The sequence below is a fragment of the Salmo salar genome, chromosome 17 (genome assembly GCF_965601325.2).
Source record: "Salmo salar chromosome 17, fSalSal1, whole genome shotgun sequence".
Lineage (NCBI taxonomy): Eukaryota > Metazoa > Chordata > Actinopteri > Salmoniformes > Salmonidae > Salmo > Salmo salar.
Window position 1 is genome coordinate 26,302,290 of NC_138307.1, and position 12,667 is coordinate 26,314,956.

General features: G+C 42.2%; 1 protein-coding gene across 9 annotated transcripts in view; it reads left to right on the forward strand.

Moving 5' to 3' along the window:
• The window catches only part of LOC106592409 (dystrophin), a 429,474-nt gene that overhangs the window by 251,065 nt on the left and 165,742 nt on the right, over positions 1–12,667 (forward strand). For all 9 annotated transcript variants that reach the window (XM_082963707.1, XM_082963700.1, XM_082963702.1 and 6 more), the window contains 4 exons: positions 5,925–6,106; positions 7,054–7,177; positions 7,424–7,511; positions 11,437–11,684. In XM_082963707.1, the coding sequence (XP_082819833.1) occupies positions 5,925–6,106; positions 7,054–7,177; positions 7,424–7,511; positions 11,437–11,684 (642 nt within the window). The remainder of the gene's footprint in view (positions 1–5,924; positions 6,107–7,053; positions 7,178–7,423; positions 7,512–11,436; positions 11,685–12,667) is intronic.

The window sequence follows — 12,667 nt, forward strand, 5'->3', positions numbered from 1 at the left end:
ATATGTCTCTCTCTCCAGGTCCATTATAATCATATGTCTCTCTCTCCAGGTCCATTATAATCATATGTCTCTCTCCAGGTCCATTATAATCATATGTCTCTCTCTCCAGGTCCATTATAATCATATGTCTCTCTCTCCAGGCCCATTATAATCATATGTCTCTCTCTCCAGGCCCATTATAATCATCTGTCTCTCTCTCCAGGTCCATTATAATCATATGTCTCTCTCTCCAGGTCCATTATAATCATATGTCTCTCTCTCCAGGTCCATTATAATCATATGTCTCTCTCCTGGCCCATTATAATCATATGTCTCTCTCTCCAGGTCCATTATAATCATATGTCTCTCTCTCCAGGCCCATTATAATCATATGTCTCTCTCTTCAGGCCCATTATAATCATATGTCTCTCTCTCCAGGCCCATTATAATCATATTATTTGACCCTAGTTGTAGTGTGGTGTCTTCATGAGCCCAGTGTTAATCAACTACCTCTAGCATCCATCAGCTGTCAGCCAGCTGCTATCTCACATCTCACGGTCGCCATGGCAGCACGACACTCCAATATCACTGTTTGACCAATCTATTAGCCTGTCTGTCATACATCTATTTTGTCCCTGACCATAATGTGTGAGGGCATATTCATATTCAACAAACCAGACCTGGGTTCAAATACTAATTGTCAGTCGCATGTGTTTCATCTGTCTCTGTCTCTCTCCATCTCAACCACTTTCTCTGTCTCTCTCTGTGTTTGTATTTCTCTCTCTCTCTCTCTCTCTCTCTCTCTCTCTTTTTCTCTCTCTAACGATCTATTTTCCCCTTTCTGTCTCTCTCTCTCCAGCTATCTATTTCCCCATTTCTGTCTCTCTCTCTCCAGCTATCTATTTCCCCCTTTCTGTCTCTCTCTCTCCAACTATCTATTTCCCCCTTTCTGTCAATTCAATTCAATTCAAGGGGCTTTATTGGCATGGGAAACATATGTTAACATTGCCAAAGCAAGTGGAGTAGATAATATACAAAAGTGAAATAAACAATTAAACAGTAAACATTACACTCACAGAAGTTCCAAAAGATTAAAGACATTACAAATGTCATATTATGTATATATACAGTGTTGTAACGATGTAAAAATGGTTAAAGTACAAAAGGCAAAATAAATAAACATAAATATGGGTTGTATTTACAATGGTGTTTGTTCTTCACTGGTTGACCTTTTCTTGTGGCAACAGGTCACAAATCTTGCTGCTGTGATGTCACACTGTGGTATTTTACCCAATAGATATGGGAGTTTATCAAAATCGGTTTGTTTTCTAATTCTTTGTGGATCTGTGTAATCTGAGGGAAATATGGGTCTCTAATATGGTCATACATTGGGCAGGAGGTTAGGAAGTGCAGCTCAGTTTCCACCTCATTTTGTGGGCAGTGTGCACATAGCCTGTCTTCTCTTGAGAGCCAGGTCTGCCTACGGCGGCCTTTCTCAATAGCAAGGCTATGCTCACTGAGTCTGTACATAGTCAAAGCTTTCCTTAAGTTTGGGTCAGTCACAGTGGTCAGGTATTCTGCCACTGTGTACTCTCTGTTTAGGGCCAAATAGCATTCTAGTTTGCTCAGTTTTTTTGTTAATTCTTTCCGATGTGTCAAGTAATTATCTTTTTGTTTTGTCATGATTTGGTTGGGTCTAATTGTGTTGCTGTCTGTCTCTCTCTCCAACTATCTATTTCCCCCTTTCTGTCTCTCTCTTCAGCCCATTATAATCATATGTCTCTCTCTCCAGGTCCATTATAATCATATGTCTCTCTCTCCAGGCCCATTATAATCATATGTCTCTCTCTCCAGGTCCATTATAATCATATGTCTCTCTCTTCAGCCCATTATAATCATATGTCTCTCTCTCCAGGTCCATTATAATCATATGTCTCTCTCTCCAGGTCCATTATAATCATATGTCTCTCTCTTCAGGCCCATTATAATCATATGTCTCTCTCTCCAGGCCCATTATAATCATATGTCTCTCTCTCCAGGTCCATTATAATCATATGTCTCTCTCTCCAGGCCCATTATAATCATATGTCTCTCTCTCCAGGTCCATTATAATCATATGTCTCTCTCTTCAGGCCCATTATAATCATATGTCTCTCTCTCCAGGTCCATCATAATCATATGTCTCTCTCTCCAGGTCCATTATAATCATATGTCTCTCTCTCCAGGCCCATTATAATCATATGTCTCTCTCTCTCCAGGTCCATTATAATCATATGTCTCTCTCTCCAGGCCCATTATAATCATATGTCTCTCTCCAGGCCCATTATAATCATATTATTTGACCCTAGTTGTAGTGTGGTGTCTTCATGAGCCCAATGTTAATCAACTACCTCTAGCATCCATCAGCTGTCAGCCAGCTGCTATCTCACATCTCACGGTCGCCATGGCAGCACGACACTCCAATATCACTGTTTGACCAATCTATTAGCCTGTCTGTCATACATCTATTTTGTCCCTGACCATAATGTGTGAGGGCATATTCATATTCAACAAACCAGACCTGGGTTCAAATACTATTTAAAATCATTTCAAATATGTTATCTGTGCTTGACTGGGTTTGTCTGGCCTTCTGGATCATTAGAATAGTCCCAAACTGGCAAACTTCGCCCATCCGGGACCCATCCAGGCTATAGCAAACACTCAGCGTTCATGAGAGATATCAAATAGTATTTGAACCCAGGTCTGCCACACACTTTGGTCATGTACAATGGAATTAAAAATGCACTCCATGATCTTAAGCACAACAAATTCTAAACACATAGTTTCAATTGGATTTGTAACATAGCATACGAATTGCAAAAAAAATATTTTTGCAGGAATGGATGACGTAATACACAATTTGATGACCTAGTACACAATTTGATGATGTAGACAATTTGATGACATAGTACACAATTTGATGACGTGGTATACAATTTGATGACATAATACACATAATACACAATTTGATGACGTAGTACACAATTTGATGACGTAGAATACAATTTGATGACATAATACACATAATACACAATTTGATGACGTAGTACACAATTTGATGACGTAGTATACAATTTGATGACATAATACACAATTTGATGACGTGGTTCACAATTTGACTGGCTGAGATTATACAGAAAGTGCATCTTTATGCATCTTTATGTACTTGGATAAAACGCATAAGCAAGCACACGTACAACATGAAAATGTCTATTTCATCACACAGAGGATGTTAAGAGTTATCTGTGTTATCAGAGATAAAGCACTGTTTGGACTCCACACCTCACTAATCAGGGCTTCAGTTTAGTTTCCTAACAACTAAATAGCTCGCACTTTATTTCTCTTATTGACCCTACCACACATCCACGAGAGAGTAACAGTTGTAAAATGTGAAAGAACAAATGTATCTAAGTGAAGCTCTTCTTTCATTTCAATACAGTGTGAAAGGCTCCTCACGTCCAGAGCATTACCTGGACTGAAATAGGTTCTGGTTTCATTTTCAGTGCCGGTACTGTTTATATTTAGGTGCAGGAGCTCCACAACACTTTTGAGCTAATATTCTAGAAGAGGAGCAATAGAACATTTGAGGTGCCGGTAGTCAGCTCCGACCAACTCCTGCCCAAGTCAACCACTGATTACATCACTTTAGGCTTTTAGCTCAGAAAAGAACAACATCAAGTTTATTGAAATAGTTTGTTTACCCCATAAACCTGTGACTATTTTACGTGAAAATGTATATGTTTTTCATAGAGTTACGGAACAGGCAGGGAACAGTCACTAGCATTGTTGAGGAACAGTCACTCTAACATTCATCTAGTTAGGGAACAGTCACTCTAACATTCATCTAGTTAGGGAACAGTCACTCTAACATTGTTAGGTAACAGTCACTCTAACATTGTTAGTGAACAGTCACTCTAACATTGTTAGTGAACAGTCACTCTAACATTCATCTAGTTAGGGAACAGTCACTCTAACATTGTTAGTGAACAGTCACCCTAACATTGCTAGGGAACAGTCACTCTACATTGTTAGTGAACAGTCACTCTAACATTGTTAGTGAACAGTCACTCTAACAGTGTTAGTGAACAGTCACCCTAACATTGCTAGGGAACAGTCACTCTACATTGTTAGTGAACAGTCACTCTAACATTGTTAGTGAACAGTCACTCTAACATTCATCTAGTTAGTCAACAGTCACTCTAACATTGTTAGGTAACAGTCACTCTAACATTGTTAGTGAACAGTCACTCTAACATTCATCTAGTTAGGGAACAGTCACTCTAACATTGTTAGTGAACAGTCACTCTAACATTCATCTAGTTAGTCAACAGTCACTCTAACATTGTTAGGTAACAGTCACTCTAACATTGTTAGTGAACAGTCACTCTAACATTCATCTAGTTAGGGAACAGTCACTCTAACATTGTTAGTGAACAGTCACTCTAACTTTCATCTAGTTAGGGAACAGTCACTCTAACATTGTTAGTGAACAGTCACTCTAACATTGTTAGTGAACAGTCACTCTAACATTCATCTAGTTAGGGAACAGTCACTCTAACATTGTTAGTGAACAGTCACTCTAACATTCATCTAGTTAGGGAACAGTCACTCTAACATTGTTAGTGAACAGTCACTCTAACATTGTTAGTGAACAGTCACTCTAACATTGTTAGTGAACAGTCACTCTAACATTGTTAGTGAACAGTCACTCTAACATTGTTAGTGAACAGTCACCCTAACATAGTTAGTGAACAGTCACCCTAACATTGCTAGGGAACAGTCACTCTACATTGTTAGTGAACAGTCACTCTAACATTGTTAGTGAACAGTCACTCTAACATTGTTATCACTTCTAGTCACTCTAACATTCATCTAGTTAGTCAACAGTCACTCTAACATTGTTAGGAAACAGTCACTCTAACATTGTTAGTGAACAGTCACCCTAACATTACTAGGGAACAGTCACTCTAACATTGCTAGGGAACAGTCACTCTAATATTGTTTGTGAACAGTCACTCTAGCATTGCTAGGGAACAGTCACTCTAACATTGTTAGGAAACAGTCACTCTAACATTGTTAGTGAACAGTCACTCTAACATTGCTAGGGAACAGTCACTCTAACATTGTTAGGGAACAGTCACTCTAACATTGTTAGGGAACAGTCACTCTAACATTGCTAGGAAACAGTCACTCTAACATTGTTAGTGAACAGTCACTCTAACATTGCTAGGGAACAGTCACTCTAACATTGTTAGGGAACAGTCACTCTAACATTGCTAGGGAACAGTCACTCTAACATTGCTAGGGAACAGTCACTCTAACATTGTTAGTGAACAGTCACTCTAACATTGCTAGGGAACAGTCACTCTAACATTGTTAGGGAACAGTCACTCTAACATTGCTAGGGAACAGTCACTCTAACATTGCTAGGGAACAGTCACTCTAACATTGTTAGTGAACAGTCACTCTAACATTGTTAGTGAACAGTCACTAACATTGTTAGTGAACAGTCACTCTAACATTGCTAGGGAACAGTCACTCTAACATTGCTAGGGAACAGTCACTCTAACATTGTTAGTGAACAGTCACTCTAACATTGCTAGGGAACAGTCACTCTAACATTGCTAGGGAACAGTCACTCTAACATTGCTAGGGAACAGTCACTCTAACATTGTTAGGGAACAGTCACTCTGACATTCACTGTCGATCACACGGACGAGAGAAGGTCTCCCAGGCATATTGCTGAACACAAACAATTCTTCACTTTCTTACTTTTAGGATAGAAACAAATTCCTTGGATCTCTGGTGTGTGTTTGTGTCCTGACCTGCCTGTCTGTGTGTGTGTGAGCTGACACTGATGTTGTGTGTGTTTGTGCCTTGACACTGTGTGTGTGTCTGTGTTTTAGATCTCTCTGGCTGTAACCACGGTGCAGACCGCGCAGACGAAGCTGACACACTCGGTGACGGCGAGCGTATCCAAGGTGACGACGCGTGAGAAGGTGGTGGTGAAGAATACTAAAGCAGCGCTGCCCTCTCCACCGCCCCAGAAGAAGAGACAGATTGTTGTCGAATCAGAGCTCAGGAAAAGGTGAGGTGGCAGGCTCCTCCAATCACTTTTCTGCAGAATCACCAGGGGGTGTGGCCAAACTGGGGGTGTAGACGTATTATAGTCTTGGTGACTTTGAGCGATAGCAGGAATTTGATCGTGACTGAGCGATAGCAGGAATTTGATCGTGACTGAGCGATAGCAGGAATTTGATCGTGACTGAGCGATAGCAGGACTTTGATCGTGACTGAGCGATAGCAGGAATTTGATCGTGACTGAGCGATAGCAGGAATTCGATCGTGACTTTGAGCGATAGCAGGAATTCGATTGTGACTTTGAGTGATAGCAGGAATTCGATCGTTGCACATCCTGATTTATCCTGAGTCTAGTGTGTAGTGTGCTGTGCGGGAAATATCCATTATCTGCAACGATTGAATTCCGGGCCTAAAGACAATATTCCAGTTGTCAGCCAGTCTCTGGAGACGTACCAAATGAAACACTATTCACTACATAGTGCAGTAGTTTTGACCAGAGACCTATGTGCCCCTCTCCCTCTGTACTCAAGCTAGTCTCTCTCTCTTGTCCCTGGCCGGCCTGAGACAGGCTGACTAACAGGTAGGTTTGGATTATGTCTCTAGTCTGAGTCAACCACTATTGAATAGTTCAGTTTCTCAGTTGGTGCTGTGTAACTTAGCGAGAACAGATGAATGCCTTAGATGTTTGGGATGTGATGTGTAGACAGTGTTCGGTACAGTTGTTATAACTGGTCTTGTGTGGTTGTGTAGAGCACTGTGAATTAGACTAGAGTGTGTGTCTTCAGGTTTACTAGGAGAATCTTACAGCCATAAATAACTGGATCACAGAGGAAGACATAGAGGAAGAGGTATATATGCAGGTGTAGTTGGTGAACAGGTTGTCCTAACGTTGTCCTACACCTTGGGAGCGTTATACCAGCGTAGGGATTGACTTTTTGTTCTGTGTGTGTTCAGGTTTGACATGGACTTCACTGAGCTGCACAGTTTCATCACGCGCTCCAAGGCCATCCTACAGAGCCCAGAGTTCTCCATGTCCAGGAAGGAGGGCAGCGTACAGGAGCTCCACGATAAAGTCCTGGTGAGGTCATAGGTCATGCAGCCTTACCCATAATGCACCTCACAATGCAGTGTTACCCAAAATGTACCATACCTCATTACTCAGCCACTACCACTACACTGTCAGCCAGTCACTATGGCCATGATGTATCACTTTTTCCCTCGCTCTTTGTTTCCCTCTGTTTCTCTGTCTCCTTCTGTCTCTCTCTCTCTCTCTCTCTCTCTCTCTCTCTCTCTCTCTCTCTCTCTCTCTCTCTCTCTCTCTCAGGCGATAGAGAGGGAGAGGCCAGAGAAGTTGCGGAAGCTTCAGGAAGCAACTCGTTCGGCACAGGCTTTGCTCGATCAGCTGGCGAGCGGTAAATGAAACACACCCACGCCACACATGCACACTGCCACACAGACACCCACCCACTGCCGGCTGTCCCCATGGCAACTCTCCTCTACCTGTCGTCTGTCCCCTTGTCGTTGTTTCCATAGCAACCGTTGTCTCTGCCCTTGTTATGAGACTCCATGGGCGAGGATCCCTGCGTCTCATGTCACCTCCTCTGCTTTCCTCTGTCCTTGTATCATTGTTAACAAGTCATAAAGGATAAACATTGTCTTCCTCCCAAATGGCACTCTATTCCACGTGTAGTGCACTACTTTTGACCAGAGCCCATAGGAGACCTGGTCAAATGTAGTGCACTTCATAGGGAATAGGGTGCCATTTGGGACGCAGTCACTGCATAGCGACCGAGCCTACTGTCGCACCCTGCCTCCGAGTCAGAGGTTCTGAATAGAAGAACACTTGAACCCAACTGGAACACTAAAGGTATCAATGCACTGCTGTGGACAGGGTTTTCACTTTCTCTTGTTGTTACACTGAAACACTGATGGTATGGATTTGTATAGAACATTTCAATTCAATCCTGTGTAATGGTGGCGTTTACCTGACAACAGCGTGGTTTAATATGGGCTGTTGTCTTGTAAAGAGGGGCCGCTTATACAAGGATTGATTTCATATGATTGTCTGTGAAAGCTGTGTAGTACTGGGTACTTCAGTCTTCTCTCTGTTGATTACACTGTGTTATTACCAATGAATGAACAGACCGTTCAGGTTTATTCGGCTCAGATTGTTGACTCCCTAGGGCCCTAGTTATTATGAAGCAGGGGCTTGATAGATAGATAGATAGATAGATAGATAGATAGATAGATGAGAGAGAGAGAGAGAGAGAGACCTTCAGAAAGTATTCACACCCCTTGACTTTTTCCACATTTTGTTGTGTTACAGCCTGAATTTAAAATTGATTAGATTTAGATTTTGTGTCACTGGTCTACACACAATACCCCATAATGTCAAAGTGTAATTAGGTTTTTAGAAATGTTTACAAATTAATTCAAATGAAAAGCTGGGTATTCAACCCATTTGTTATGGCAAGCCTAAATAAGTTCAGGAGTAAACATTTGCTTAACAAATCACATAATAGGTTGCATGGACTCTGTGTGCAACAATAGTTTTTAACATGATTTTTGAATGACTTCCACATCTCTGTACCCCACACATACAAGGTCCCTCAGTTGACCAGTGAATTTCAAACACAAATTCAACCACAAAGACCAGGTAGGTTTTCCAATGCCTCGCAAAGAAGGGCACCTATTGGTGGATGAAAAATAAGCAGACATTGAATATCCCTTTGAGCATGTTGAAGTTATTGATTACACTTTGCATGGTGTATCGATACACCCAGTCACTACAAAGATACAGGCATCCATCCTAACTCAGTTGCCGGAGATGAAGGAAACCGCTCAGGGATTTCACCATGAGGCCAATGGTGACTTTAAAACAGTTACAGAGTTTAATTGCTGTGATAGGAGAAAACTGAGGATGGATCAACAACATTGTAGTTACTCCACAATACTAACCTAAATGACAGAGAAGGAAGCCTGTACAGAATAAAAATATTCAAAAATATGCCTCCTGTTTGCAATAAACCACTAAAGTAAAACCGCAAAAAAATAAATAAAACACATCCCTGAGTACCTCTCTTCATATTTTCAAGCATGGTGGTGGCTGCATCATGTTATGGGTATGCTTGTCATCGACAAGGACCAGGGAGTTTTTTAGGATAAAAAAAACTGAATGGAGCGAAGCACACAGCAAAATCCTAGAGGAAAACCTGGTTCAGTCTTCTTTCCAAAGAACAGAAATAGGACAGCACTCCGGTAAATAAACTTGAATTGACATATTTTTATTGCAGCACAAACATTTGGGGTACAAGCCCTTCTTCAGTGTGCAAAGCAATAGCAATCAATGTCACAACAACAAGATCACATAGGTGGGCATAATTCTAAATTCACAGTCAGTATTGGCCCAATCAAGAGATCCCAGCAGAGGAAGCTGTGGGGGAAACATGATAATCAAATAAAGATAGACACACAATACAATTACATTATGATGTCATTACGTAAATGTATGGACTATTTATAACCTACTACAAAAAACATACTACAAAAACCGAGAAAAATAACATTCCTCATTAAGGCCTGCTGGAACAAGAGTGGCCATGTGTTACCAGTATATCTCTCTTTGGAGAAATCATTGATCCCCATCTCCTCCCATAGAACAATTCAATGCCCATATAATAGACGGTACTTAGTTCATAATTATGGCTGTTGAAATGCCTGGCAACAGGTGATTTTTTTCGAATCGAGCTCTTATGCGCACATATCCTTGTCGTAAGTTCACGTTTGGTCTTACCAACATAACACAAGTGACCGGAACACTATATAGATATACAACATATATCATGTTATGTGTTATTCTACCTGGAACCTTCCTCTGGGCATAGCGTAACAGTGGACAGTTGTGACAAGGAAACTGCCGTCAGGTAACTGATAGACATAAAATATTGTTTCTTAGACAAAGTCTGACCTTACTAAACAATCCTGGAAATTTGAGGGTCTCTTACAGCAAAACCTCGGGGGGATTCAAAGGCTTTACCAAAGCTGGGGTCAGTGTGTAATATGTGCCAATGTGTATTAACCACTACCTGGATCGACCTTGAAGTGGGACGGTAGGTGGACACCAAAGTTGCAGAGGGAGGAGAGGGATTTCTTTTGACGTTGCAGAATGCATTTCCGCGCACTTTGTCTTACTCAATAATTCTTCTTTATAACCTCTTGTTTTGAATCGTTCACATAAATCTTTGGCATGTACATCCAATGATGAATCAGAGTCACACATGCGCCTAATGAGAAGGAGTTGGCTGTATAGTCAGCTGTTTTTAATGAATGTGATAACTGCTGAGATGACTGCTGTTTCTATCTGTTTCTCAGTAGGCCATTACCATCTTGCCTAACCAAAACATCCAAAAAGGAAACATGTTCTTTATCGGACACAAACAGAAATGTAATGGACGGCATCCTCCATGCCATCAATATATCTCATAAACACTGTGACAAACTTAGAATAGGGATACGATAACGTGATGTTGTGACATTTCGTACCCGAAACGTTTGTGAGGCAAAAAAATATGTCAATGTAAGTTTAGTTACCGGAGTGCTGTACTATTTCTGTTCATTGGATTATATACGAGGATTCAACACCTGATTTAAGTTTATATAAGATGGAGTCGAGCACGTTGTTTATCTTTTCATCAACTGTTTGTGAACGTAGCTCCTCTAACAATGATGTATGAAGATGTTGACAGACTTACTGAAGCCCGAGTTAGGGTCTGATTCCAGCAAGATACTGTTCCCATTGGAAACCCAGGGAGATTCAGTGGAATCGTATTCTGGATGGTTGGAGCAGCTCCATAAGACAGAAACAAGGTCTCTCCTACATGGTACAGTGTTATCCCAGTATTGGCGCAATAAGCGCATCACGCGGGGCCTAAGGATTAACAAGGAACCTATTCTGGGACGATAAGAAGTGTAAGAAGTGGTCCGTTTTGTAAGAAGTGGTGAGATAATGAGATATTTTTGTATTACATGTTTAAGAAATTTGCAGACATTTCTAAAAACATGTTTTCACTTTGTCATTATGGGGTATTGTGATGTCATTATGGGGTATTGTGATGTCATTATGGGGTATTGTGATGTCATTATGGGGTATTGTGTTGACGGGTGAGGGGAAAAAATCTATTTAATCCATTTTGAATTCAGGCTGTAACACAACAAAATGTCGAATAAGTCAAGGGGTATGAATACTTTCTGAAGGCACTGCAGATAGATAGACGGACGGATAGGTGGATAGATGATTCATTGACTGTAACATCTTTCCTGTTGTGTCTGTCCCTCCAGAGGGTGGTAGTAGGAGGGCTGATGACATCCAGAAAGCAGCCGAGGAGCTCAACACTCGCTGGGATGGGTTCTGTGCCCTGCTGGCTGAGAGGCTGGAGTGGCTGGCCTACCAGAGCAAGATCCTGGCCTTCTATAACCTCTGGCAGCAACTGGAGCAAGCTGTGGTCAACTCTGAGAACTGGCTGAAGGTCCAGCAGCCACCGTCCTCAGAGTCTGAACCTCTGAAGCATCAACTGGAGCGCTGCAGGGTGAGGAGTGGGGGGGGGAGTGTAGTGTCTGTGGAGGGAGGGAGGGAGGGAGGGAGGGAGGGAGGGAGGGAGGGAGGGAGGAGGGGGGAGGGAGGGAGGGAGGGAGGGAGGGAGGGAGGGCAGAATTAGGCCGATACCCGCTAATTATCAAAATTCAGAAAAGAGACATTAAATTCTACAACTCGCTAAAAGGAAGCGATTCCCAAACCTTCCATAACAAAGCCATCACCTACACAGAGATGAACCTGGAGAAGAGTCCCCTACCAACCATATCATGAGAAAACCAAAAAGATAATTACTTGACACGTTGGAAAGAATTATCAAAAAAACTGAGCAAACTAGAATGCTATTTGGCCCTAAACAGAGAGTACACAGTGGCAGAATACCTGACCACTGTGACTGACCCAAACTTAAGGAAAGCTTTGACTATGTACAGACTCAGTGAGCATAGCCTTGCTATTGAGAAAGGCCACCGTGGGGCCTCCCGGGTGGCGCAGTGGTATAAGGCACTACATCGCAGTGCTAGCTGTGCCAGCAGAGATTCTGGGTTTGAGCCCAGGCTCTGTCGCAGCCGGCCGCGACCGGGAGGTCCATGGGGCGACGCACAATTGGCCCAGCGTCATCCGGGTTAGGGAGGGTTTGGCCGGCAGGGATGTCCTTGTCTCATCGTGCTCTAGCGACTCCTGTGGCGGGCCGGGTGCAGTGCACGCTGACCAGGTCGCCAGGTGTACGGTGTTTCCTCCGACACATTGGTGCGGCTGGCTTCCGGGTTGAATGCGTTGTGTCAAGAAGCAGTGCAGCTTGGTTGTGTTGTGTTTCGGAGGACGCACGGCTCTCAACATTCGCCTCTCCTGAGTCTGTACAGGAGTTGCAGCGATGAAACAAGACTTTAAATACCAATTGGATTCAACAAAATTGGGGAGAAAAAAGTGAAATTAAAAAATATTACAAAAGAGAAAGGCCGCAGTAGCAGACCTGGCTCT